Below are 27116 nucleotides of genomic sequence, written 5' to 3' on the forward strand. Positions count from 1 at the left end.
AAGATGTTTCTGCTGTGCTGTGAGAATAAGTAGCTGCGAAATAAAGTAGCAGAGTGTTTGGTAAACTTTTTTGTAAAAGTGCTTTTGAAAAAAAATAAAAAAAGCAATATTATAGTGTTTGGTGAACTTTTATGTAAAACAGATGTGAAAAAAAACCAGTTTTCAAAGCTAGGTTTTGCAGCTTTTTGTTTTTGGCTTTTTTCACCCAAAACTGTGAAAAAAAGCTGAAGCTGAATGTTTACCAAACACAAAAATAGTTTCCAGCTTTTTTCAAAATCATCTCAGTACCAAACTAGGCCTTAATCAAACCTATCACTTTAAAAAATAAAAGAAAAATAGAGAAAAAAACCATCGCCCACCCTGTGAGACAGTCCAGCAATCTCCCAAACTCCCTCCATAATCAATCTCAGGCTCCAACACGACAACCATATATATTGTCGTCCCTGCTTTTTGTTTCTTCTCCTTTTCGCATATCTTTTGATAATGGTTTTCTTAACAACTATCAAAGTGTATTTCTAGATTTAACAATCTGTTTTCTAGATTGAATTTAAATTTACACAAAAGAAAACACTTTGTTTTTCAGATTTAACAAATTTGTGTTTCCAGATCGATGTCCTTAACAATTATCAAAACCACAAACCATTATTTCCAGATTTAACAAACCATTATCAAAGTGTTTTCCAGATTGAATTCAAATTTAAAATTGATCCATCTCCTACTTAGCAAACAAAAATTTCATGTTAAGGACATCAAAATTTTTTCCAGAATGAAAAATTTACATAAAAGATTAAAAAAATAGATAAGTGAGAGAGGGAGAAAGGAGTATACCAGAGAGGAAGGCAAAAGAGAGAAAGGAAGCTGTGAGGCGAAATTAGGGTGCAACTTAGGGTTCTGCTTTACGGTGTCGGGCTGTTAGTGGTTGTCGTATGTTTTTCATTTTTCTCCCTTTTTCGACGTTTCAGTTACAAACCAGTCATTATGTTACATCCCAGTTCGTATAGTAAGATATTTTTCGTTTTGAGCCATGCCTTCAGGTACTGTTTTGTACATGAGACGGGACGAAACAGAGTGGGACAAGGCGTTCCGTCCCACGTTTGGTGCGTCTAAAACGGGTGGAACGAGCTGTTCCACGAGACGAGTTTTGGGTGAATTTTCGTTCCACCTCACCCCCTAGAACGACTCGTTCCACATCCATGGAACACAAAATTATAACCTCTCCGTCTCCTTCTTCTTCCTCCTTGTTTCCATCCGAGGGCATCTTTGCTCCCGCTCCGTTCCGTTCCGTCCTGTCCCGTCCCATTCCTTTCCGTCCCGTCCCGTCTACATACCAAACGATATCTCAAGGATTAATTCTTGGGTTTCCATCCAAAACGCGTCTTACTATAGGGAGGTGGGCATTTATATATAAGACACATCACCTCCTCTTCCCCAAACGATGTGGGATCTTACACATTAGCACAGTGGTATTTCCATTTCAATATTGAACAATATCTCAAGTTCGAATATTTAATCTCCATATATGTAAAGAGGAAAACGAATATTTATTGGGTTTAAGGTATTGGGCCTCAAACACATGAGCCCAAATATAACCAATGGACCAAAACCCAGGCCCATGAGGATTGGGAAAAGCTTTCCTGATGCTGAGGCTTGTGCTTGCGCCATCAAACACCTGGTGGACGACGCTCCTCTTTCATACACCGTTTCAATTGTCACCGACTGCGAGCCGTCGCACGTTTTTCTTTGACCCCATAAAACCCACCCCCCGCCTCCTTCCTCCTCCGTTGTATCGCAAACCACTAAGAGAGAGAGAGAGAGAGAGAGAGAGAGAGAGAGAATGTCAGGGCTAACATGCAACTCTTGCAACAAGGAGTTTCTGGACGACTCGGAGCAGAAGCTCCATTACAAGTCCGAATGGCACCGCTACAATCTCAAGCGCAAGGTCCCCGATCTTTTTCTCCTCACCTGACAATTTTATTTCTAGGGTTTTGCTTTGATGTTTTTTCATTCGATTTATTGCTTTTTTTATGTGGGAAAATCGAAAGATTGGAATTTCCCAAACGCTGGATAAGAAAACGAATTCCACTCTTCTGGGATGAATATAAAGTTCATGTTTTTTTGTTTGTTTGGCTTTGATTCCAAACAGATGTTTGAATACTTTGATTGCTGATTAAATTTTAGTCCTGCAGCTTTTTGGATGTTTGTTTGGTTTTCTGATGAAACTGAGCTGCCTGTCTTTAAATTTTCACTATTTCCCCATACATTGTTTGAACTGCATAGGAACAATAATCAATTTTGGCTCGAATGGTTTGTAGAGGAACACTACCTTCTCGGATCCATTCAACACGTGCAATTTCTTTTCCGTCGATACGCCCTGCAATTTGTACTTGAATCCCTTTTGTACCTGCCTGTTCAGTTAATTCAATAGCTTTTTTCATTGCTTTGCTAAATGAAACTCTATTCTTTAATTGTCCGGCTATAAATTCTGCACATAAAGCTATTCATATATGTTCTCTATGGTAACTGGGTTCATGAAGGGCCGAAACTAATGCGATTAGTCGTATTAATTATAATTTTGGTTAAAGTTTTTTCGTGTTTTTAGATCACCCAGGTTCAGGTCCATAAGCAGTGACAATTGCCCCAAGTCGGACATCCAATTGCTTCGATTTGAATTATCCGGGGGATGCCTAACCAGTTATCCATAATATCAAATAAATCATTTTCATCTTTGGTAAATTTACCAAGGGCTATAGTCATAGTGATCCTCCCATTCAACTACTTAAACTGAAGAGGACTCGAACCTCCAGGCTCTTTAGCACGAGATTTTGAGTCTCGTGTGTCTACCAGAGGACGGTAGATTCTGCATAATTAATCATTTCTTGGTCTCGGTTCTTCCCACTAAGCTTGTAGCAATATTCATGTATTTTGAGTTTCTATTGAGTTATTTTTTAATTGGCTATGCATTATGTTGTCTTGTTAATGCTCGTTTGACGAAATGCTTTCGTTTGATATGTTGTGGCGTGCTATCATTCCTTTGTAGTTTACAGTTTACCGGCTTATTCAGTGGCAGACGTGTTTTGATGAGTTTTAATAAATTATGAAATTTTCTTGAAAACAATCAGGTAGCTGGGGTTCCTGGAGTGACAGAAGCGTTATTTATAGCGAGACAAGCTGCACTTGCTCAGGAGAAAAACAGTGTGAGTGAAACCCCAATGCTCTACAGTTGTGGTCTTTGTGGCAAAGGGTATAGAAGTTCTAAGGCTCATGCTGAGCACCTCAAGTCACGAAGTCACATTCTGCGGGCCTCTCAAGGGGCCAGTGAACAGGAAGAGAAGCCAATAATTAGGCCACTTCCGAGTCGTGTTGTTAACAAAGCTCCCCCGAAAAGAGAGGCAAATGATGAGGAAACTGATGAAAGTGAAGATGAGTGGGTGGAGTTTGATCCTGACGAAGACTTGGCAAAATCTTTGACTGATATGAATGTGGATGAGCATGCATCTGAAGAGGATATGGATGAAGATGACGACTTTGAGGAGTTAGATCCAACTTGTTGCTTTATGTGCGATCATGATCATGACACCATAGAGAGCTGCATGGTTCACATGCACAAACAACATGGATTCTTCATTCCTGATATCGAGTATTTAAAGGATCCAAAAGGCCTCCTTACTTATCTAGGTCTCAAGGTACTGAAATGTGTACATTCTTTTCCTGTAGAAACTTGTTCCCGTTTTGGATTTCTCCTCATAAATTGGATGACTCTTCATTTCCTTACTTTTCAGGTTAAAAGGGATTTCATGTGTCTGTACTGCAATGATAGCCGCCATCCTTTTAATAGTTTGGAAGCAGTTAGGAAGCATATGGTGGCAAAAAGCCACTGCAAGGTACACTACGGTGATGGTGACGATGAAGAAGAAGCTGAGTTGGAAGAGTTCTATGATTATAGCAGCAGGTTTTTGTCCTTTCCTATCCAATATATTTAATTCTGTTGATGGCTGTTTAATTATGTCAAAAGTGTTCCAAGTATTCCTTTCCTTCTTTATATATGTTGGTATATCTTGGCTGAATTGCTTCTGTCTTGGTTTTTAGTTATGTGGATGAGGCTGGCAAACAACTCGTAGTATCCGGTGATATGGCTAACAGCGTAGAACTTGGGAGTGGTGGCTCTGAGCTCATTATTACTAGAAGATCTGATGATGGTATATCATCCAAAACACTTGGTTCCAGGGAATACTTGCGCTATTATCGCCAGAAGCTGCGTCCATCACCTACTAATGGTGTCGCCATTACAGCTGCATTAGCCTCAAGGTGGGTTTCTAATCCCATATGCTGAGTCTGCTCTGGTTTTGACAAAATAATTCCCCCATATTCAGCATAAACCCTAAACGCTAGGTTAGAACAAATCATTTGATAACATAAGTTGTGTTCTAATTTTCAGGTACCGAAGCATGGGATTGGCAACGGTGCAGTCAAAAGAACGAATGGTCAGGATGAAGGTACTGAAGGAAATGAGAAGATCGGGAGTGGAGGCTATGCGGAGTAAGATGGGAATGAAAAGCAACGTCATCCGGAACCTGCCCAAGAATTGCACATATTAGTCTCAACACCTGCGATATCTGGAGCTGAATGATGAGTGTTGAGAGCCTGAAGTTTTTGATGTATTTTTCTATTTTTCTGAGAGTTTTTCTACCAGTAAACATCTTTTAAGTTGTATCTTTTGTATTTTAAAACCTGTTTGAGCATAAATAGCAAGTGGCAGTATTTCGTTTGTATGAACTACAATTTTTACCATCATGCAATACAAGTAATCACTTTTTTCGCCGGCTTTCAGAGGGCAAAGGCCCGCGGCGTCGGGGTTTGATCGAAATGCATATTAGCCACGAAATTATATTAGTATATATTCATATGCTTAAAATATTTGACAACTTGATAAAGCAAAATAAGATATGAGTTTTCTAGTGGTTTATTTATTTTAAGATGGTTTGGCTTTATTAAGTTGTCAAGTTTTTTAAGCTTTTAGACCTATAAACTAATATAATCTTGTGACTAATATGCATTTGGTCCTCACATGTCGTCAAAATGAGTACCTTAGGAGTGCAGGACGGGGGCATTTTTGCTTGAACACCATAAATGCTCATCATATACCTAATCATCTGCTACGTATCATTTCGCATAACCTTGATTAATATTTTTCAAAATATAAAAAGTAACTTTTAATGTGAAAGTTAAAAATAATTAGGTGAAAAAACACATTGTAGATAATTAGACGTATAGTAAGCATACACCATAGTTATAGCGATAAGCAAAAATACTCTCGAGCAAGGACTGTTGCACGTTGTGCGTTAATGCAACATTTTGATAGGTTGCCAATTCGAGACAAAAAATTGAAATGAGATTTTCTCAACGCGCTTCCTCTTAAGAACGGATGTCGATTCCAGACGCTAACTGCATAATTATTACACAATTAACACCAACAAATGTCTTAAGAAATGCCATGCAAAGATAGAATTTTATTTTTTTTTGGATTTGAACTGGATATGCTTTAACGAGAGATGCTCTTCCTTTCAGACATAGACACAAAGGAGGAGAGAAAGGAATATATATAAAAAGAAACAACGGAAATAGTAATGGGCAATTAGCATGAATGATCACTTTCAGCATTTGGTTGCAGAAGGATAAAGGTTATTTTCGGAATGTGCATATACAGCAAACTTTAACTAGAAGAAACCATGCTAATCTCATGCTTGACCCGAATTTTGAGAAATTTATAAGATTTGAAGCAAATTAAGGCTAAACATTTAAGTAACACAGGAGGCAATGGATTTGTCATGTAAAATGACCAATTAGCACATCTCATAAGTTCATATCAAATTTCAGCAATTTACAATCCAGATGTAAGCTTCTTTTACATGTGAAAACCACTGAAGAAGATGAGATCCACAGCAAGCATCCCAGTGCCTTTCCACTTTGGCGTCTTCCGATGGATCTCCTTCTTTCTTTCCTTCACTTCTTCTATTCTACTTGAGCCCTGCCAAAGGATATAATACACGTCGTATGAAATCGATAGACGTACTGTAAGTTCGGCTTAATGTATGAAATACGAGAACTTGAGAGGGCTACAAAACCTAACGCCGCGTAGAAAATGAGTCCCGTCTTTTTTTTTTTTTTTTCTTTACATTAGAATATATAGATATTAAGGCCCAGACTAATTTATTAAAGAACTTTCTATTCAGTGGAAACTTAAGAATGAACGAATGTGTATGCAGGTGATCAATGAACAGAGCATACCTAATTGTCATAGAAGCGAGAACGACGTCTACGAGAACTGCAAATAAAAGAGGAAATGTGCATAAATGTTAGATAAAGACAAGAAACAAATGAATTCTACAATCTTTTACGAAAGTTAAACAAGAGCCGTAATGCTCATGTGCCAGTACTGAGCTCTCCAAGCCCCACTTAAAAAGATTCCTCTACTGGCACAATCAGTCCAACAAGAAAATGAATCAAATGGTGCATTTTTTTTAAGGGAATTTCAGTAAGATGGTGCACTAGATTTCTTGCAGTAGCGTAATAGTCATGACTTCCTATCCATGCAAGAATGTTGATTGTTCAAGGATATAGAGCATAACAGGATGAGTTACGGATTCCATTTTTATTTTAAAAAACAAATGATGTACAAACACACTCGTAACAGAAAGATACCATTCTATGAATCAATGAAGTTAAAATCTAAAGAAATCCCACACAAAAATTGAATAAGGAACATTGCAGACCTGCGATGACTAGAGCCACCTCTGGAGGAGCCACTTGTACCCATAAATTCATCATCGGTCTCATTATACTCAGGGAATTCAACAGATGTCACAGAACCTTCATCAGAATTTGAATTATCATAACTTGCTCGGCGATTTCCTCTTCTTGTGTCAGCAACTCTTGACCTTCTTCTGTTTCTAGAATTCCTCAAGTTATCAAAAACCTGATATAAGATGCAGGAGGTCCACCAGTTGCGTTCATCCCCATGGAAGTCCTCAAACTCATCTCCAGTCTCATCGTCACCATATTCAATCACATAATCTCCTAAAACCACCCCGCGAGGGACTTCTGAATGTATAGTGCTCAAAACATCTATGATCTCAGAGGACTGCTGGAAATTTTCCCAATCAAGCAGCCGAGCAGGATCAATCTTTGAAGGACGAGAATGAGGGTGCTCCAGCTGAGCATGTTTTTGTAATTCCAAATACGAACCCATAAATTTACAATGATGCTCCTCACAAAAACGCTTTTTCACATCCAGATGTACACGAGCCTTGTCAACAACAACCCACCCAGTGACTTCCCCCCTACACAAGGGACAAGTAGGCTTGCAATCGTCTTCTGATGCCTTTGACTCAGTATTTTCTGCAGGACTCACAACAGATTTTGTAGGAGATGACATACCATATGCACTCTTGAAGCGGTCTAAACAATTGGAGTGTAGGTGGTTTGTGTCACAAACAAAAGGACGGCACCCTTTCTCATAAGATGAGCAATGAAGGAGTACACCATTGTGGGGGAAATCCAAACATATAGGACAAGTTACATCTTCCCAGTTTATATTTAACTCAATATCATCCAAACTGAATGAACTGGGTTCAAGCTCTCTTTGATTAGAAGCTTCAAAGGCCATGGTGGGGTATATTACTTAGAATTAACACAAGCACATGGCATGCACCGTACAATCAGATCAGAATTACCACTTTAACAATAGAAACTCTGAGCATAGGTAAACCAATCTTCCAGGTTAATAGCCACTGATCAAATATGATAGCATCCTACATAAGACTCTGCATAGCAAATGATCACAGTAAGTATGATGAATAGTGTACAGAAAAGCTAGGAGATGAAGAAATGCACAATTGTTCACCATATTCTATACTCTTCGGAAAAAAAAACTTCAATAACCTAGAATTAAAAACAATATTACCAACGACTATAGCTATTAAAGCATATTAGAGGAACCCTGTAAATGATATATATTGAACAAAAGAGACGGGGGGAGGGTTACGAGAAGGATAGGTTTTTGTAGACATTATTCTAACAAAGATGAGTTGCGATGAGCCAAATAACACTGCTTTTTGAAACAAGGTACCGAAACTAGCACAACCCATCACAGAACTTCTGCTAAATTAGCATATTACCCCTTTTTTATGATCTAAATGTGCAGCATGATCACCAGGAAAATTAAAGCATGTTCAGTAAGACATTTTTTCTTCCGAACCGAAAGAAGCCAGGTCAACTGTATGGATTTAGCTAAGCAGAGTAACCAATCAACATAGAACACAATACGTATATAATCTCAATTCGTTTTGTTTCCTTCTCCTGAGTTGGTTTCAGTACCCAATAAATTATGTTGTATGCTTGTCACCAATCTCCAGGTTGAATGTTGATTAGAACAACCGATAAGAAAAGTCAACAGAAGCAAACAGCCATCACAGGAAAATCAATTTCAACAAGCAGTTTCTTCAGCCTACTTAACCAATAATATACTATCCCATCAAATTCAACAACACATTATCTTTATACACTAGAACAAGCAAACCCAAGTAATTATATCAATTTGAAAACATCAATTAAGCTGAAAAAATAAATATTAAAACAAATTAATCAATCGCAAATCTTTCAAATTAAACAAACTGATTAACCCAGCAAGCATAAACAACAAAGAATCACAGTTGTTCTGAGAAAATATGAATCAGAATCAATAACTAATCACAAAAACTGATCAAACCAAAACATGGGTTATTCAGTGAACTGAGAAATGATCCAACAAAACGACCCAAGGCAGCAAAATCATCGGTGAAAAGTTAAAAGATGAAAACTTTACTCTAATGAGTATCCAGAAAATCAACAAAAACCAATAAATCAATCAATGATTCACAACCAAAGCATCAATCAGAAAGGGAAAAAAGAAACCCAAAAGAAATTGAGAGAGAGAACTGGGAACCTGGGTCTCACCTAATATATGAGAATCTTCGATTGAAAAATGGGGGAGAACTCGAAGTGGAGATTGAGGCCAAAGAGGAGGAGACAGGGAGGGGCTTAAAAATGAAAGAAATTTTATTTTATTTGATTTTTGTAGAAAGGCTTGAGGTTTATGAGAGCATAGAGAGTATTCTTTCTTGGTCTCCCTCTTTTGTTTATGTTTTGTGTGTGCGCGATTCGGGTTTGGGGAAGTCAGTTTTGTGAGGAGTAGGTTGAAGGGTCGCTCTTTTTTATCTTCAAATTTTCTTTTTTTACAAACTATAGTTCTACACTAAAGAGAATGGTGGACTTAGCCTCATAATAGGTTAACAATAATGTAGTTCAAATTCGTCTTTGACGAGAATCGAACTTAAGACCTCTCATTTACGAGTGAAAATGAATATCACTAAACCGTAATACTAAATGGTTGGCCACTTATTGTTAAATTGATATGAAAGGTGGAGTGAACATGCTTTTAATGTTTATATCTTACCGCTGACATCAAATTTAAGTACAAGTGATCATAAATTTTTTGTCACCAAAAAAATTGAGGAATAAGAAAACAAGACTCATGTGATTCCACTTTATATCGAATTTCAACAATCTGAACCATCTATTTTGTAAGTCTTGATTCATATATCATCATTTACAAAAATTCAACTCAATTCAATCCTATTTGTCTATTTAATTATCACGATAAAGTTTCAATGTTTGTTTGAGAACAAAGTATTCGTTAATTTCTTTGAACCCAATTAGATACCTCAAATATTTCTGGTTTAGCTAATAATTTGTAAGAATGATCAATAAGATGCAACTTAAAAAATAAATGGTTCAAATTGTTAAAATTCGATATGATGTGAACTCCACAACTAATTTCTATTTTTTGAGAAAAAATAAAAATTCGATATATATATATATATATAAAAGATAAATTACACGTAGAACTTTTAGAGTAAAATGACTGTTATGGCCTTCTGCCTTGACCAAGCTTCTTAAGTTCTTAGTGAGAGTGACAGAGCGTTGCTTAATTGAGCACGATTCTTGTGTTTTAAGTTATACCCCCCGACCGGCTATGTAGGCCATTGGCCTGGAATTTTGTCTTTCCTTCAATTAGCTACTATATTTGAAAACGAAATTTTTGGATTTGACACGTATTTACACGTGTATATTCCATATGCATTTGGAAATATTTTCTTGTTTAATTGGACAATTTGTTATTTTCTTGTGGAAAAAACACTAAGACAGACGATCAATCACAATTTCAAATTAGGGGAGACTTGCGCGATTGTTTTCGATCCACGTCATTATTAGTAAAATATGATTGTTCTTCTTAGGGCAATTTATAATCAGTCCTTTTTTTTTTTTTTTTTGCGTATACCGATATATTTTATATTAAAGGAAAGAGGAGTTCGGGTTAACCACACAACGGACAACTTAATTTGGTATGGAATTCATTATTCACGATATTCAAATATAAGACGTCTCACTTACAAATGAAGAAGAATATCACCAAACTATAGTACTGAGTGGTTTATAATAAGTCTTGTTTTCTCTTTTTTATGTACAAATTTAAAATTCAACGCGAATTTGCGTTTTTTCGTTTTAAAATTATGTTATGGTTGATCAACCATCAAGTGAAGTTAACAAAAAACGAAAAACATGGATTGAATTGCAAAAAGTTGGCATGTGAAGAATGTGACTGTGATTTGTGAGGCGAGGGAGTTGTGCCCACTTTGGTGAGCGGTAAGGTAACCGGTAACTGAACCCGGTTCGGTTCAGTATTTCCATTGCATTCCATGCCCGGAAAGGGCCTCCTCGCACTTTCTTTGAAGTCAAAAGCTACTGTTTTGTTTGTCCTTCTTTTGACTCTTTTTTTGGTGTAAAAAAAGGGGACTAAAATGTTTAAAATGTCAATTTCCTGATAAACACCAAAAAACCGTGAACAAGATGGAGGATATAATTTTTTTTTTTGTTTTTATTTTTAAGTCGAGCGGTATTATATAGACTAAATTGTGGAAAAGGAAAATCAAATTTAAGTGCATAGTGTAGGACACGTGAAAGCAGGGTCAGCCCAAGTTTAGTGCCGACAGGGTGACTATTAGGGGCCTAAAAAAATTTGGGGCACCAAAATTATTAGGGCGGTATATTTATATATATTTTCATAAGAATATAAATTTATAAAATTTGGTTTGATGACAAAAAAATATAACTAGAAGTGGTGGTTTTGTCATTTGAAAATAATGAAGAGGTCTTGGGTTCAAAACACTATATGTGCTTATTTACTTTCCAATTTTACAAATTTCTTTTCATAAGAGTATAAATTTATAAAATTTGATTAAATGATCAAGAAGTTTAATTAGAAGCAATGGTTTTTGTTGTTTAAAATTATCAAGATTTTCCAAGTTCGAAATGCTATATGCGTGTTTATTCTTTTCAATTTTTACGAATATTTGTTTGGTTGTTAATTTATTTTTAGTTACTAGCTAGTAGCTATGTGGGTTGTTATTTTTACATATTCGTTTGAATTCAAGTCTAATCTTCTACAAAGAGTAATACGTAGACCAAATTTTTAAAGCAAATTTGCAAATCATATGACGTGTCATCAAAAGGTTTAATTTAGTACATTCATTATTTATACATATTAATTAAAGACTCGAAAACATCATTATTTTTTTAGTCTCATATTGACAAGGTTAGTAAATAAGAAAAACACCTCACGATTTATACAAAAACATTTTAATAGTTCAGATGGAAAACAAAACCCATCATCTATCTACATGTAAGATTGGAGTTTTTTGGTTTCATTCTTTGGATACAAAATAAATTAGTCTTTCTATGTTTCTAAATTATTGAGTTTGAACTGTTTTTCTACGTATAATTTTATCGATGTCTTACTTGTGAAAATAAATAATTTTCTTATATGAAGTTAGGGCATATTTTTTGGCATCATCTCATACCTCAAAAATCTCTGGGCCGGCCATGCGTGAAAGAGTTTCATATCGAAAGTCAACAGTTATCGTGACATTATATGTCAATGAGATGCAAGTCACACAACATGTGTAAACTTCTATTCACCTGATGTCGTATCAAAGCACAATCATCGTCAAAGCGAACAAATGTCATCGAATTAAACAACTTCTTTAAATCAAAAGTTTAGTCACAATGATGATGTACTCATGTCAAGTCTCTCAACGGTTGAGTTATTGTGTGAGAATTGTTCATATCCCAACAATCTAAAAATAAAGAATGCATATCATGTAGAGGCCTTTTAGTGTTTAAATACATAAATATCTACCTTTAGAGGACGTAGACGTGCAAGTGTTAACTGATAATGATTCTCATGATTTTAGTCCCATTGTTTAATTGAAGATTATACAATTAATACGACAAGTAGCTGATTCCAATACCTAATATTTTAATTTAATTTAATTTAAAAGAAGGAATGTGAAAGAAGAAACCATGTCGTTTTCATTAATTTAATTTAATTTTGCTCAATTATTTATTTTTATTTTTATTTAATATGACATCAGATGAATTTTATAAAAGATCCCTTGGTATCATGGATTTCATCTCGTGCAAGCAAAATGTATATAAAGAACTTTGATAATTAATTAAATCAAAATGTTTAATGGAGGAACAACCGGTAGTCAACCGACATTAATAATTAATTTGCGTGTGATTTGGATTCTCCTAAACATAAATTGTCTGTGTATAATTGCGTATTTGAAATTTTCATTTGATGATAGCGTGAGTAGCGAGAATTTTCTAGTTTAAGAAAAACAAAAATAGTTAGAGAAAATTTAAAGCATCAGCCCCTGAATTTTAGTTTAATTGGAACTTTGATCGTCAGATTAAAAATTCGAGAGCACTGATCAAAGAAGATTTGTCACGAGGTGAAAAATTGTTCATTTAGCTAACTTCGTTAAAGTTTTCATCCAAAATAAAACGTTTTAAAGATCAAATGAAGATCGAAAGTTCTAACAAGACACGTCCGAAAGAACCATAGGCTCCACTCGTGACAAATTTAAGGACCAATACTCACTTTTTATTCAGGAGCAACAATTAGGCCCAAATGCAGAAACCAATCCTCCAAGTACCCTATGTATGCAGTTAGGAAAAATTATGGTAGGATTGGAGGATTTGAAATGACCTCGGATGCAGGCGTAAACGCAGTTAAAAGAACGTAATTCTTTGAAAGAACCAATAAATTTTGAAAATTACCAATAGGAATATGAAGTTTATGAGCCGAGCCTGCTTAATGCATATACAACAACCAAACCTCAATTCCTATCAAACCCCAAAATTATCCACCGCTACCAAAAACTGACCTAATCCCTGGAACCCCATTGCGGGTCGGTATGACTGTATGGCCAATCGATCCAATTCTCGTAGCACAACCATGCCTGTGCACAAACTACTTCTGCTCCTCTATAATCCGGGTAACAACGCCGACGGCAATAGTGTTTCCTAATGCCCTTAAAAATGCCCTCCCCAGAGCTCTAGAATTAGAAAACTCTTCCACACAAACTGGCGCGTGAAGAATTACCTGAAATGAGGGCAGGAAAGGATCGGAATAATGTTACTGTCAGTACCATAAGTACAATGCAAGTAACCTGTAAAGTGAAACAGAAGCAATGGTTTTGATTTTATTCACCTCTACGACTGCACTCTGCTTTGCAGTAAGACAGCGAGGAGCTTTTCTTGTCACTTTGCCAGTCTTTGGATCAAGCAATGATGATATTTTTACAACTCTCGCAGCCTCCTTCGCATGGTGTATGTGGAATTCCAACTGCTCATTCCAGACATATTATATTTGATTTCCATAAAACAGTGGCACAAAAAGAAAAGTAAATTTTTCATGTAAATGAAATACACACCTGAGAGCCAATTAAAATCGGGGTTGTAACATCCAAAACAAGCACCTTTAGTTCCAAATGTTTTGCAACTGCAACTGGAAAACTAGGGTGACAGAGCACACCTCCTGCCATCACACGACCTCCATCAATGCCTTGCAGAGTAACAGCCACATTGTCTCCAGCTCTTGCAATTGCACAAGCCTGAGAGTCACGTTCTAACGCACGTACAGTCCCTGATTCTCCTGAAGGCATCACCAGAACCTACACAATTCACCGATTATGGCTATTGGTATAAGGAAAGATACAGGAGTGGTAAAACAAAGGAACCTTTGGCTTTATATGTACTTGAATTTATTTAAATTGATTACTTGCATTAGAATATGCAAGAGCCTGTCATCTAATCATATGCACAACGTTTTCCAAGTAACATTAAAAGAGACAAGAGACAGCCAATTCAACAGCTCACGCCCACCAAACCCAACGAGCAATAAACTGTGGTATATAAGTACAAAAAAATTCCAATGCAATCCAATTGCGTGAATGTATCACTTAATCTTGAACCACATCAAGATTTTCCTCAACTTCAACCATGTGTTCATGTGTCAATGTTGTATGGCAATCTCACTTTTCAGACTATTAATATAGACCATGCATGAAGGTTTCAAACAATCAATGAACTGATCAATGGTTTGGATTGAAGACCAGTTTGATAAAAGAACATTTTTGCATATGCGTACTTAAATGTGAGTATGTACATGTGTCTGAATATTCTCAAACAGAGGAGATATCTATGATTTTTAACCAATTCAATGAACTATCCATAAGAGAAATGACAGACTTAGATTACTAATTGAAACTTCTATTACTATCCACAAGGCTCCAACATACCTTAAATCCACTTCGAAGAGCTCCCGCTTCCAATTTACCACAAGCAGACACCTGCCCTTGTGAGGAAGATTTGATAACATCACATATAGGCATCAGCAATGGCTTTGAAAACTCTCTTGTAGGAGGTTGGAGGGAATCAATTGCATCCAACAGGTAAGGTCCACGGTACCTGCAATTCAGTTACCTCAGACTATTTTCACTCACAATATCAGGAGCAATATGGAGAAGTTCTCAGAAGTTTTCATTAAGAATGCTACAATTGTCTACTTCTTAAGGTGAGCTACTATCAACATAAACTTTGGATTGCATTACATGGGGCCCTGGTGAAACATCGACCTCATATAGAACAAGTTATTATCCCGTTATTCTCCTTATAGCGGCTCCTGAATGATCTGAAAAGTTCTCATACATAAAAAATGAAGATCCTACAAGAGGGTGAAAAAGTATTTGATGCAAAACAAGTATTGCTTTGAGAGGTGGAGTTCGAGAGATAATAGGAGAATGAGAGAAGGGAGATGAGGGAGGAGGGCAAGTAACATGAACTCAAGTAGACCAAAAACTTCATAAACAAAGCCTAGTTAATTAATTAATACACCAAATTATAATTCTAGTGTATAAAATATAAATGAGTTCGCACCTACATTCCAAATAAAGACAACATTTCATCTTGTATCCATCATCAGCAGTGATTTTAAAGAGGAAAAGCAAGCACACTCACCAAGACGATAAACGGACATCAGAAGGAGCTGCTACCAAATTCTGATTTTCCATGGCACTCAATGGTATCCAAGACACCAAAGAATCTCTGAAACCACAGGAACGGAGAAATGTTCCAAGTGTCTGTTTGATCAAATCAAATCGATCCTTGGAGTACTCAACAATATCCATCTTGTTAACAGCAACTATAATTTGATCAACACCAAAACTTCTAATAAGTTGCGCATGCTCCCTTGTCTGTCCCTTGCCGCCATCCATACCAGCTTCAAATGCACCAACTGAGGCATCTATGAGAAGTATCGCAGCATCAGCTTGTGTTGCCCCAGATATCATGTTTGGAACAAAATCTTTATGGCCCGGAGAGTCGAGCACAACAACATGATATTTTCTGGAATCAAAATATGCAACAGCCACTGTCATAGTTATTCCTCTTTCCCTTTCTTCTGCACTCTCATCCAATGCCCAAGCATATGCGAAGGACCCCTTTCCCTGATTAAATCATGTACCCAAGTTGAACATGAGATTCAAGTTTCAAAAGTACTAAAAAAAATTGCAAATAGATTACCTGCAACTTTGCCTCTTTCTCATATTTGTGCATTTCTTTTCGAGATATCCTTCCCAAAAGGTGAAGCAACCTACCTGAGAGTGTTGATTTTCCAGAATCAACATGACCAACCTACAATAACAAGTGAAATAAAAATTGGCTTCATTTCCTATCAAGTGGCAGTAGGATGAGGAGAATGAGTAGGATTGTATGACCATAATTTAGTGGGGCTTACTATTGCAAGATTCAGTTGAGTCAGTGTATCTACAGCTTGGTCAGGAAGCATCCACTTCTCGGGTTTATAGTCCGCTTGTGAACGAGATTCTCTAACACTACCATTATTAGAATATCCAGATTGAGCATCCAAAGTCATGTTTTTCAAGCCACTGGTAACACTCTGTGGCTTGCCCTTAATTTCAGAAGAAGTAGAGCTCTGAACCCCACTGTCACGTCTGCTTGTTGGCTGCAAAGCAGATGAACTCTCTGAAAATTTACCATTTTCTTGTACAGTAATAGAGCCACTACTTCCATGGTGATAACTAACTGTCTGATTCTCCAACCCATTTTCCTCATCTAATCTATCTTGTTCCTTTGTTTGTGCCATTGTAGATGAGCTACCTGACCATTCAGCACCTGATTGTACGACTGCACTGCTCTTCTTAGCCACATTCAGGGAAGCTTTTGAAGATTTTAAGTCAATAACACCAGCTGCAAATAAAACATAATAGAGAATCATCAAAGAATTTTATATATAAAAAAATACATTTAGAAAAAACTGACCAATAGAGCTTGTAGTTTTCTGAAAAATAGATGATTAGAATGACAATTAGTGCCCTAGGAAAGCATTACATGCAATCAGTTACAGTACCAGGTTTCTTCTCAGTCCAAAACCAACCAAAGAAAAATATTAAGAGTCTGAAGGAAACCCATTGTTGAAGACCCCCAAACAAATTCAAACCATGCAAAGTTCTGTCCAGGTTTTGGCAAGCACTTTTAGATCACTTATATTGTAAGTCTCGATTACGTACATTATAGTGTCAAAAATCTCAAATTTCAAGAGAGCTTTGCTCTAGTCCCCTCCATAGGTTCCTATATAACAATACAGGGACCTTTCTCTGTGGACTGTACATTATGACAAAAAAAAACCACATTGATAATATAAGAAAAGCATACCTTTTGAACCTGTTCTGGAGGACCACAATCCATTAGAAACCACATCATCTGGGGATGGAACATCAAACTTGAAAGAAGCTGTATCATCAATGCAAGCAAGTTAAAACTCAGAACATATATGCCACAAATATGTATAATGGCGTTCTTTAAGCAATAACAGATGGTAGATGCTTAGATTAAAAAGTATCTCCCAACTGTAGAAATGGTGATGTTCTAACTCTACTCTAAATCATCTTTTGGAAAAAGAGTGCAGACCTATATCAATATGGTGTTTGTTATGAACATTAAAAGTCTTATGGAATTCATGAACAGGTCTCTTGAAATCCCAGAGCCTATGGAAGTTATTGCCCTCTTCTATCACAGAATCATCTTTCTGCTGATGAAATAGTACAGCCTGTTTTGGCTTCTGGTGCAGCAATGATGCAAAAATAGACTTGGCCATTATGGATGCTCCAGAATCTTTGCATCTGCCTTCAACTGCATGAAAGAGATCTCTAAAAAAGGGCAATGAACTAGACTTTTATTTTGTTTTTTAAAAGGCAGTGACAAGGAAGCTAAAATAGAAACCGTTTCTTGAAAAAGATGAGATCCACCCAAAGGGTGATGTCAAACAAAAAAATAAGATTAAGCACAGTATCCTTTCCCAAACAAACAAATACATGCAGAATCTTTTAACACAGAAAAATGAGAGTAGGGATTAGGCAAAGGAGTGTCCTTGTCACACAAAACTTGCAAGAAATAAAAAAAATAAGAAACTCACAGATTAGCTCATGAAGGTCTAGGATACACTTAATACCTGTTTTATTATCACTATTGCTTTTAGACAAAGGGTTGCGAAGAACCCCACAAATGTCACATGCAGACATACTCTCTTCATTATCATATGTGCAAATGGAACAACGCCAGACCTTAGGCCTTTCAGTTTCCCGTTTTGATTCAACTGCTTTGCCTGTTACTGCAACAAATTGAGCAGTGGGTATAACGGTCAAGATGTATATGTGATGGCTGTAATTAGTAGAAGAACAATGTAAAGTGATCAATAAGGATTTTTTCAGAGACTGGCATTTGAAAAACTTAGCATTTTTCGGACTGCAAGGTAGTATGTCATCATATGGAATCTCAAATATTGGACAAACCAACATCTTCTACTTCTAGATTGCAAAAGTATATTTCAAGACGAAAGTGAATTAAATCTTTGCATATTTTTTATAAGAATAAACCAACAAAATAGATCTGTCAAACCAATAAACATTGTACCAAAAAGGTAAAGAAGCAAATGAAAATCACTTTCAAAACATGTAAACTACCATGCAGAGTGAAACTGATCTGCTTACCCACTTTTCTAGTCAATGAAATACTAATTTGAAATTTTGAATACATTCTCAAATAGTCGTCTACCAATGGAAATTGCATCAAGAGCAGCAAACTAAGAGCAACGGAAAACTACCAAGGAAGAGAAATTCAAGTAAAAAGGTAACTAACCATTCTTTTCTATTCCGGACTCATCATCATCATCATAGCCATAATCATAATCTTCATAGGCATCATACTCGTCATCATAATCAATTCCATAGTTTACTTTACGAGGCATGGTCCTATGGACAGAAATGGCTCAATTAAAAACAAAACTGCATACTTACAAAAAGCCAATAACCACAAAATTAAAAATTAAAAAAATCAGTGACATACCCAGAAGATCATACACCGCCGCAACCCTTAAGACGGGTTGGTTTAACAATGTGATCTTAACCTAAACCACAACAATGCTTATTCAAAGCCAAAAACTATTGTACAAGTTTGAATTCAAGCAGTACAATGAGTTACTCTGTCTCTCTGCCGTATATATGAAGCTGCATCAAATAACCCTGAACCCGAAAACAATCAGTTGTTATTACAAAATTCAAATGCTCTGTTTTGTAAAGCGAACAAATCTGAAAAATAAAAACTTGAAGCAAGCAACTGAGAATAAAATATAAGCTTATTGAAATCAAAAGCTTTCTCAGCAACCAAGGAAGTTTGGAACAACTTGTTAATTACACATTTATGCCGAATGAAAAATTTGGGGGAAATTCAGTAAAATTCAATGAACCATACGCAGAAGTAAAATCCGAGGACGGAAATTCGAAGAACTGAAAAAAGACGCAGTGGCGGTGGCGCCCATTGAAATTGGAGGAATTGGAATACTTGGAGAGGAGAATTAGGGTATACCTGGTGCAGCAGAAGTAAAGAGGAACAAAGGGAGAAGATGGTACTTTTGCCCCTTTCTTCTTCTTCTTCTTCGTTTTCTGTGGATTAATACTCGACGGGATATTTAGGACGAAACTGAAGAAAAGAGGTTTGCTAAACTCCAACTCAACTCTTTAGGAGGGGAGAGAGAATCCTCCTCCCCTTCTAATACAATGGACCAAAAGTAAATATAATCTTTCTGTTTAAACCAAAAAACAAAAAAAATATTACAATTCTTAATAATGTAACTAGTATTCTACAAATCATTCAGTACTACGGTTTGATGATATTCTTCTTTACTTGGAAGTGAGTGATTTTAAGTTTGAATCTGTAGATAGCGAATTCTGAACTCCCCAAAAAATATCGATGTACAAAACAAAAAAAAAAAAAATTAGTATATGTCCACACATAAAGTGTGAAATTGTTTAGTTTAGTTTTAGTTCTGTTTTTAGTTTTTTAGTTTTGTTTTTACTTTTTATTTTTATTTTTAAATTAGAGATGATAAAATCACTGAGGCTTACAAATAAACACTAAATTTTGCTTTGTGAAATTACGATACTTTTCTTAACGTTTTTTTTGTAGTGATACAAGACAAAAATGTCTTTTCACTTTTTTTTTGTTTGACAAAAAAAGTTTCATTAGTATGTAGTTTAAATAATTAAATGACAGTGAGATATAATTATACATAATTTCTTAACCCTTTCTCTCTCTCTCTAAAAGATGTTTCATGTGGCTTTCCTTCCTTCGGTTCATCCATCTGTTGGCTCCGGTAATAATGCCGAATCCGGATTCTAAAGTAAATTGTAAAGTAGAACCCTGGAAGATAACTCGTTCTTCAATCACTTTTCAACTAGCTCCGACGTTAGTTTTAGAATTAAACATGAAGTAATTACACATTTTACTCCAAACTTGGCATTATATAAATCATCATAGAATTTGATGGCGCATATCAAAATTTAATGTGTAAACTGTAAAAAACATAGAATGTGTTTTATATGAAATATTATTTTCTGTCGTTTAAAACACATTTAATTCTATGATGCGCGCGCATTAAAAACACATTCTTATACATCCTCATTTTGTATTTTATTTTTGCCATAATCTTCTAGTAATTTTTTGTTTTCCATTATTTCACAACATTATCGCTAGTACTTCAATTTGCCCCAAAAACTGCAATTGGTTTGCAGATACTTTTTACCATACCAAGTAATCGTTCCCAATTACGGATGCAGTGAATGTTTCTCATTTACAACATTTGCAAGGCAATTTACAACTTTTGAGATAACAGGTTGACATCCGATAAGTGTGTTAGATTCATGTCGTATAATACCCGTAATTCGGTTATGTTTTTGCAGCTCAACTCCAGAACTTGGTCTATCTATCAGATAACACCGACTCGCTCCACGAAAGCATCAGATCTCGTACAACGGTTGGGAAATCTGCAAGTCCCAGCACAAGATTTTGAGATATAAACACAAAAGATTCGGAAAAAATAATCGGTTTTCTTGTGCCACATTTTAAACAATCTGGCAAGTAATGCTACTTGTAGGTTTGTACCACATTGCTTACCACATCTCTTGCAAAAATGAAACCCACTGATATAAGTGAATCTACTTAAGATTCGGCTTTGTAAAACATACGATTGCAAATACGATAATATGTAGCCTGAACTTGATTTAAAAAGGGTTAAATGAAGTTTTTTACCTCGTGCTACTTCCACTGCAACTGACGGTATGTCTATCTGATCTTCAACGAGTCTATACACATCCACAAGCTAGAGAGAAGACATTGACAACATATCTTGTCAAAACTCCATTCTTGGGGTTTTATCTTTTAATTTTACTAAAAAAATTTCTCAGATTTTCATACCTCTTCAATGTGAAGCTTTGAATCTTCCGTCAAAGCAAGAATAAGCTTTCTACGAATTCCTTCATCAAAAATGAAAAGGCGAGCTCCATCTTTGATGGTGTCAGTGAGGTCCAGTTTCCTACTAACTTGCAATTTTCTTGACCCTTGCCTGCACAAAACAGCCAAAGAAAATATAGGGTTTTAAACCCCCAAGCAGTAGAACAAACAAAGCAAAGCACGATATGAGTAGATACAGATACATACGTGTCTACAGCTTGAAATGCAGGATTGCTGCTCATCTTGGTCACATTTTCTTTGGCAAGAACAATAAGGTTTTCTAGCCGCTTCCATTGGAAAACACCATCTTTAAATAATACCTAAAACCATAAGCAAATTACTTCTGAAGGATTTCAATTTCAGAAACAAAAGCTTTAAACTAGATAATCAATAAGCGGTGGGCCGTACTGCTCATTTCATTCAGAGCAACTTCTTACTTTTCTTCTTTCTTTCTTTCTTTTTTTTTTTCATGGCAGAGCAAGTTAAGGAGTACAAGTTCTTGAATATAAGGGGATATGATTTAATTTCAAGTTATTCAACTAACAGACTTTTAAGCACACCACATCATAATAGCTTTGAACTTACCTGTATGAGGCGTTCACGTAGAGCTGGGTTTGGATCTGTCAGTAGGCGCTTTGCCACATATGGATAGGCAACCTGCTTGACTGAATAATGTCAATAATAGTGTGGGGAAGGAAAGCATGTACAAGACAGATGGCTATCATTGCAATAACAAAATTTGCATATGATATATGAAGTTTCTAATTGTAAAACATGGCAGGCGCTCCATCACTACCATTGGGTTGAATCTATAACAGAACTTTTACATGCCGAATAACATCAATTAAAAGATATGATAGCCAGAAAAAGTATGATAAAAAGATCTGCCCTTGCCTCAAGAAATTTGAAGTCTGGCTGCAAAGTAAAACAGATGCCCTCTTGAGTCAACAAAGAACGGATGACAAGGGAAAACCTCTCTGGGATACGGATGGGATAGTTGTAGACTAATTGGTTAAACTTCCCTACAGCAGAGCCAGCAATAGTGCATGTCAAAAAAAGCACTAGAAAAGATCAAACAAAAGTTACTAACAAAATGCAATTATCCATTTCCCTCAAAGCACAAGAACACCCCGCAGGCAACTAAATCATAATAGAAAATATATCCGCAGTCTGCACACGCTAACACATGCAGAGTGAATTGAAAGTCATGTTTCTTTTATAAGAATCTGATAACTCTCAACATTACCAGGTACCCCGACATAAAATGTATAATTTTGACAAGTAAGCTAGAGCAAAGGCATCATACAATTTCCAGTTAAAAACTAAGATCGATCTTGATTAACTCTCGCTTTCCAATAGATACCTTCACTGTCTGACAACAGTGAAGGTGTCCTATAGGTTACTTTAGTCAATTTTCAGAGAGTTAAAATATCATAACAACAATAACACTTGTATTCTTTTATTACTAAACACAATAAGAGGTGTCTCTCTGTATATCTATAAACCCTTAATCGTGGTGAAGCCGGACTGACGTAATATAATGCCAAGGAACTTTATAAGTTATGCTAGTTGTTATCTTTATGCAGTTATAATTCTTACCTCCCCAACCAATTGTGCTTCAAATATTATGACTGTTCCAAATGAACATCTAATGATTCTAAACCACAATGTATATTATATAATGCGGACAAGGGAGAAGCATTTCCAAGTTCTAAGAGCTCTAAAACAAGTTGATTGTAGAATCCACAGAAAGAAAACTAAAAGCAGACATAAAAATAAAGACTTTAGGACATGAATTACCTGTAACGCTTCGAAAATTAAAGTCAGACAGTCCTTTTCCAACAGAGTTCTGCCATATTGATTCTAAAGCTGGAACAATAGGAGAGACATCGGTCCCAGGAGCCAAGAAGCCAAGTCTGGTGAAATCGTTTGCCATCTCAACATAGTCCTCGTTTACAGCATGGACAACAGCATCAATTAAAATTTGTTTATTTTGCTGAAAAACTAAAAGATAGATCAATATGTAGGACATGAAAATTAAGAAAAACTAACGCATAATAGGAAAATAGCAGATATAGATACATAATATTTTCATATGGACAATAGAAAAGCACTAGTTTTGGTGGCTGGGGTGTCCTTGTACATGAGTGCATGGTTGCTATGTCCTATGTTAATCCTCACAGCCATAAGGAGAATTGAAGATTCAAGTTTTAAAAGTGTATATTACAAGACTTCGAAATAAGGGAAAGTGATACATCTTTGTACCTTGGCCATCTATGCGATGCAAAGACATGTACTATTTATAGACAGTATATTGATTTCTTTCATTAACCCCAATAATCAACAAACTGTCAAATGCAGATGCCTATGTGATAAAGAAAATAAAAACAGGGGCGTTATCTACTCTCAATCATTATTTTATTGAATGCCATTTAAGTATCTATTTCACCTGACTAAGCACAGCAACATTCCCAAAGTCCACATATGCAATACGCCCATCACGCATGGCAAAAACATTTCCAGGATGTGGATCTCCATGGAACAACCCAAATTCTAGCAATTGCCGCAATGCAGCACTGACTCCAACCGTTAAGAACCCATTTACGTCAATACCAGCTTCTTTAATAGCCTGAAATGCGGGGCAAGATATTATTGATATAGATATGATATCTCATTGCTTTAAAATATTTTATCTTGACAATATACCTGTGGGTTAGTGCACCGAATACCATCAATCCACTCCATCACTAGAACACGTGAACTACAAAGCTCTTTGTAAACCCTAGGAATTTTGACGGTAGGATCACCTTCAAAGTTCAGAAGAAAATCTTCAATATTGCGGGCTTCCTGTTCAGAGGAAAGAGATTTGGAGTAGTAATTAGAAAGGTCAAAAGAAAAAAGGCAGTTTAAATTGCATTCAAGTGACGATGGTAATGAAGTCATAGGCATAAATATAATGGGGCCAAAGTCCACTTTTAGTCCTCCTATAGCGCGGTCTGAAAGGTACCAAGGTGTAATCAAGCTCCTCCAAAAGCTTCTCACCAAATTCATCAACAATCAGCTCAGCATTGCACCCCAGTTTCTGTAGACTGATGCCATTTAAGAATGAAGCAAGAGTTCGGAAAAGAAAAAGATCCCGATAAATTATAGGTTCTATCTGCGGCCTTTGAACCTGTAAGTGAAAAAACAAACATAAATTTAGAATTTTTTTTTTTCAACATTTTTGCCACAGGTAATGTTTTCATTATTCTCACAACACAATAACTGTAGAGCTGTTAATGACCTAAGAAAAGGCCCTTTGGTAAACCTTAATAGCAACTTCCTCGCCAGAGTCTCGTAATGTAGCTCGGTATACTTGACCTAAACTGGCAGCTGCTATCGTTTGAGACGAAATTTTACTGAAAACAGATTCTAGGGGTCTCCCCATTTCTTCTTCTATTATGTCGAAGGCAACCTGAAGCAATGCATGCCATATGCTATTGTAAGTTAAGCAAACCCCACACAGTAAAAGTGTCTCATCACAAATGCAAGCAACTGGAACCAATGACTTTTTGGTAAACTGAGATTTTACCTGATTGGGGAAGGGAGGAACGTCATCTTGAAGAATGCAGAGTTCATTCATATAATCTTCTCTGATAATATCAGGTCTGTTTGCAAGAACCTTTCAATAAATGGGTGAAATCAGGAAATGTTTAATTGCGCAAGCATATGAATCTTAAATTCGTTGTCTGAGTGCAAGTAGATTTCAAATTGGTACTCGGTGAGAAAATTTCAACTTTGATACTTCATACTACAGCTGAAGTTCTGATTAGAATAATATGAACATGGTGACAAGTCACAGCCAGCAAAATCTCTATGATCTAAATTTCAGAAATCTCTATGTATAACCCAGAAAAACCATTTAATCTATTTAAAAAAGAATAGGTTGCAATTTAAAAAAAAAAATTAAAAAAAAAAAATAATCTGTTATTCGAGAATTATTACCTAAATATTAGAATTAGTCTAAAAAATCGTTGTCCCAAATGCATAGGATCGACCACAATGAATTCTCATTGTTCATTTTTTTTTTTGTTATGTGTAGGCAGTCTTTAGTTACATCTACATTTTTAGATCTTGACATATTACTTCTTCACTGGATAATCCATCTTATTCTTATTAAAACCTGATAGTAAACCTATAGTTGATGCATTATTTTCTCTTAATTTGCTTTGCTATGACAAAATTCAGTTTTGCAGTTAATCCAATGAAGTAAACTGACAAATTTCAGCAAAGACAATAGGATATAACTCATTTGAGTGAGGTTCAAACCTGGCCGGCTTTAATGAAAGAAGGCCCCAAATCACATAGGAGGTTTCTAAGCTGCCGAGCACGAGCTGAAACAACTTCTTCATCCCTTCCTATGACGTAGTCATACGCCAAGGTAGACCAGTAAAATCCCAAACTCCAGACAATCTCCACACCCCTCGAAAGTAACGACACAATTGCTCCTCTGGATTCCAACACCGTATTCCTCACCTAATTATAGATAACATCAAGAAATTCATGCCAAATTGAATACAAGTGCCTAACAAATTCACACCAAAAAAAAAAAAAAATACATCCAATTTTCAACTAGAGGATCATCGAATCCATACGAAATCAAACTCGAATTTAGTTCAGAAATGTAACAGATTAACTGAATTTCAACCAGGCTTGATCATTTGCATACCATCACAAGATTAACACAAAAATTCACAAAAAAATTACAAGAAATTAACAAAATATGAGATAAATTCACTGAGCTAGAGTTCAATTTCATACAGTTTCCGGACTGTACTTCCGAAACGGCACGCAAACACCGCGTTCGAAGTCGAGCTGCTCCATGGCCGCGCTAGGTTTGCTCAATTGCCTTTCGGCAGCAGACACCGGCAAGCTCCTCCGCGTTTCGATTGCGGCATTCGAAACTCGGAATCGCATGGGTTTCTTGCCTCTTCGTATCCGAAGCCTGTAATCGAACGACGCCGGACCACGCGAAGGCGCATTGATGCGACTCGGAACAGTGTGAGCTCGCGAGCTCAGGTGCTGATTCGCGGGAAACGGAGCTGCGGTTACGCAATTTACGCAGAGCAAATTCATGGATTCTGCTCTCTCAGTGGAGGTTGAGGGATTCGGGGAGTGAAATGGGAGTGGGATTATAATTTTTGGTGGTTAGTTGGGAAAAGGAAGAAGAGAGCAAGTAACGACTTCAAAAATTAGTTAGAAAACTAAAAAAGGATAATAATATTTATAATTTTATTTGTGTGATGGATGGGCATCCATCCACACACACAATTTTGTACGGGAAGGTTAGGTCTAACGGTTGGGAAAGTGACAGGCAAACTAAGCAAGTCTTTTCTTCCATTTAGTTTTTTGGTTAGATCATTTCATTGTTAAATGAGGTATTATTGTTCTTATCACTTCAACATAAAATGGTGTTAGTGTTACGTGTTGTTCGCTTACTAGATTTGTCTCATTTTATCGAGTTGATATGGTTAAGTTTTTTTGTTTTATGATAATTCTGATGGTAGATATGTCACGTTTTATGATTTTTGTGATATATGTTAGGTTTTTATTTTATTTTTTAAATATGACTATTTCTTAGCAAAAATTGTGGACTAATTAGACACCAACGACTTCATGCAATTATGGAATGCCTATAGCCCGTGAAGTTTAGGCGATCGTGCTAATTACCAGAATGCCTATAGCCTATGAAGTTCAGGTGATCGGACTAGTCAAAGGCATAATCAGATAGTTATTTTGCAATATTATTTGTCTCCGAAGCAAAAAAACTC

At 36.2% G+C, this 27116-nt stretch overlaps 4 protein-coding genes across 6 annotated transcripts; 1 reads left to right on the forward strand and 3 right to left on the reverse strand.

Moving 5' to 3' along the window:
- Positions 1-1657: 1657 nt before the first annotated feature.
- On the forward strand, positions 1658-4822 carry LOC103931141 (cytoplasmic 60S subunit biogenesis factor REI1 homolog 1). Its single transcript, XM_009340555.3, has 5 exons — positions 1658-1939; positions 3120-3683; positions 3780-3949; positions 4087-4305; positions 4436-4822. The coding sequence occupies exons 1-5, from the start codon at positions 1835-1837 to the stop codon at positions 4593-4595; spliced, it is 1218 nt and encodes a 405-aa protein (XP_009338830.2). The 5' UTR covers positions 1658-1834; the 3' UTR covers positions 4596-4822.
- Positions 4823-5741: 919 nt separating this feature from the next.
- LOC103931143 lies at positions 5742-9214 on the reverse strand. The gene is made up of 4 exons (XM_009340559.3): positions 8992-9214; positions 6771-7820; positions 6286-6322; positions 5742-6025 (listed from the first exon to the last, which is right to left on the reverse strand). Exons 2-3 carry the CDS (start codon positions 7661-7663, stop codon positions 6286-6288), a joined length of 930 nt encoding a protein of 309 aa, XP_009338834.2. The 5' UTR covers positions 7664-7820; positions 8992-9214; the 3' UTR covers positions 5742-6025.
- A 3956-nt stretch (positions 9215-13170) lies between these two features.
- Positions 13171-19567, reverse strand: LOC103931145 (elongation factor 1-alpha). Of its 2 annotated transcripts, XM_048580388.1 has the most exons (14): positions 19384-19567; positions 19000-19040; positions 18865-18925; positions 18658-18770; positions 17972-18130; positions 17431-17652; positions 17176-17253; positions 16238-16710; positions 16024-16134; positions 15460-15947; positions 14742-14910; positions 13875-14114; positions 13652-13786; positions 13171-13543 (listed from the first exon to the last, which is right to left on the reverse strand). In XM_048580388.1, the coding sequence occupies exons 4-14, from the start codon at positions 18764-18766 to the stop codon at positions 13412-13414; spliced, it is 2316 nt and encodes a 771-aa protein (XP_048436345.1). In that variant the 5' UTR covers positions 18767-18770; positions 18865-18925; positions 19000-19040; positions 19384-19567; the 3' UTR covers positions 13171-13411. The 2 variants fall into 2 exon arrangements, with proteins under 2 accessions (XP_048436345.1, XP_048436346.1); XM_048580389.1 differs by lacking the exon at positions 17431-17652 and having other exon boundaries at positions 18865-19040; positions 19384-19565.
- A 991-nt stretch (positions 19568-20558) lies between these two features.
- Positions 20559-26539, reverse strand: LOC103931146 (protein ACTIVITY OF BC1 COMPLEX KINASE 1, chloroplastic). Of its 2 annotated transcripts, none has more exons than XM_009340566.3 (14): positions 26107-26539; positions 25615-25821; positions 24878-24967; positions 24614-24760; positions 24314-24478; positions 24013-24153; positions 23756-23935; positions 23107-23302; positions 22201-22328; positions 21892-21963; positions 21514-21626; positions 21271-21418; positions 21106-21175; positions 20559-20840 (listed from the first exon to the last, which is right to left on the reverse strand). In XM_009340566.3, the coding sequence occupies exons 1-14, from the start codon at positions 26419-26421 to the stop codon at positions 20776-20778; spliced, it is 2037 nt and encodes a 678-aa protein (XP_009338841.2). In that variant the 5' UTR covers positions 26422-26539; the 3' UTR covers positions 20559-20775. The 2 variants fall into 2 exon arrangements, with proteins under 2 accessions (XP_009338841.2, XP_048436348.1); XM_048580391.1 differs by having other exon boundaries at positions 24878-24953; positions 26107-26249.
- Between the last annotated feature and the right edge of the window lie 577 nt (positions 26540-27116).

Source organism: the organism of the source record quoted next, unplaced genomic scaffold (genome assembly GCF_019419815.1).
Source record: "Pyrus x bretschneideri cultivar Hongxiangsu unplaced genomic scaffold, Pyrus_bretschneideri_v1 Contig15, whole genome shotgun sequence".
NCBI classification, from domain to species: Eukaryota; Viridiplantae; Streptophyta; class Magnoliopsida; order Rosales; family Rosaceae; genus Pyrus; species Pyrus x bretschneideri.

What these genes read in the sequence shown, in the direction of transcription:
- LOC103931141 (XM_009340555.3), top strand. Translation starts at nt 1,835, where the DNA reads ATGTCAGGGCTAACATGCAACTCTTGCAACAAGGAGTTTCTGGACGAC. An exon ending in GCTACAATCTCAAGCGCAAG is followed by an intron (nt 1,940 to 3,119) that starts GTCCCCGATCTT and finishes GAAAACAATCAG; the next exon opens with GTAGCTGGGGTTCCTGGAGT. An exon ending in ACAGCTGCATTAGCCTCAAG is followed by an intron (nt 4,306 to 4,435) that starts GTGGGTTTCTAA and finishes TCTAATTTTCAG; the next exon opens with GTACCGAAGCATGGGATTGG.
- LOC103931143 (XM_009340559.3), bottom strand. Translation starts at nt 7,663, where the DNA reads ATGGCCTTTGAAGCTTCTAATCAAAGAGAGCTTGAACCCAGTTCATTC. An exon ending in GGTGGCTCTAGTCATCGCAG is followed by an intron (nt 6,323 to 6,770) that starts GTCTGCAATGTT and finishes TTTTATTTGCAG; the next exon opens with TTCTCGTAGACGTCGTTCTC.
- LOC103931145 (XM_048580388.1), bottom strand. Translation starts at nt 18,766, where the DNA reads ATGCCTCGTAAAGTAAACTATGGAATTGATTATGATGACGAGTATGAT. An exon ending in CAATAGTGATAATAAAACAG is followed by an intron (nt 17,653 to 17,971) that starts GTATTAAGTGTA and finishes TCTTTCATGCAG; the next exon opens with TTGAAGGCAGATGCAAAGAT. An exon ending in AGCAGAGTGCAGTCGTAGAG is followed by an intron (nt 13,544 to 13,651) that starts GTGAATAAAATC and finishes CCCTCATTTCAG; the next exon opens with GTAATTCTTCACGCGCCAGT.
- LOC103931146 (XM_009340566.3), bottom strand. Translation starts at nt 26,421, where the DNA reads ATGAATTTGCTCTGCGTAAATTGCGTAACCGCAGCTCCGTTTCCCGCG. An exon ending in TAATTTTCGAAGCGTTACAG is followed by an intron (nt 22,329 to 23,106) that starts GTAATTCATGTC and finishes GCTCTGCTGTAG; the next exon opens with GGAAGTTTAACCAATTAGTC. An exon ending in TGCAGTGGAAGTAGCACGAG is followed by an intron (nt 20,841 to 21,105) that starts GTAAAAAACTTC and finishes TGGGACTTGCAG; the next exon opens with ATTTCCCAACCGTTGTACGA.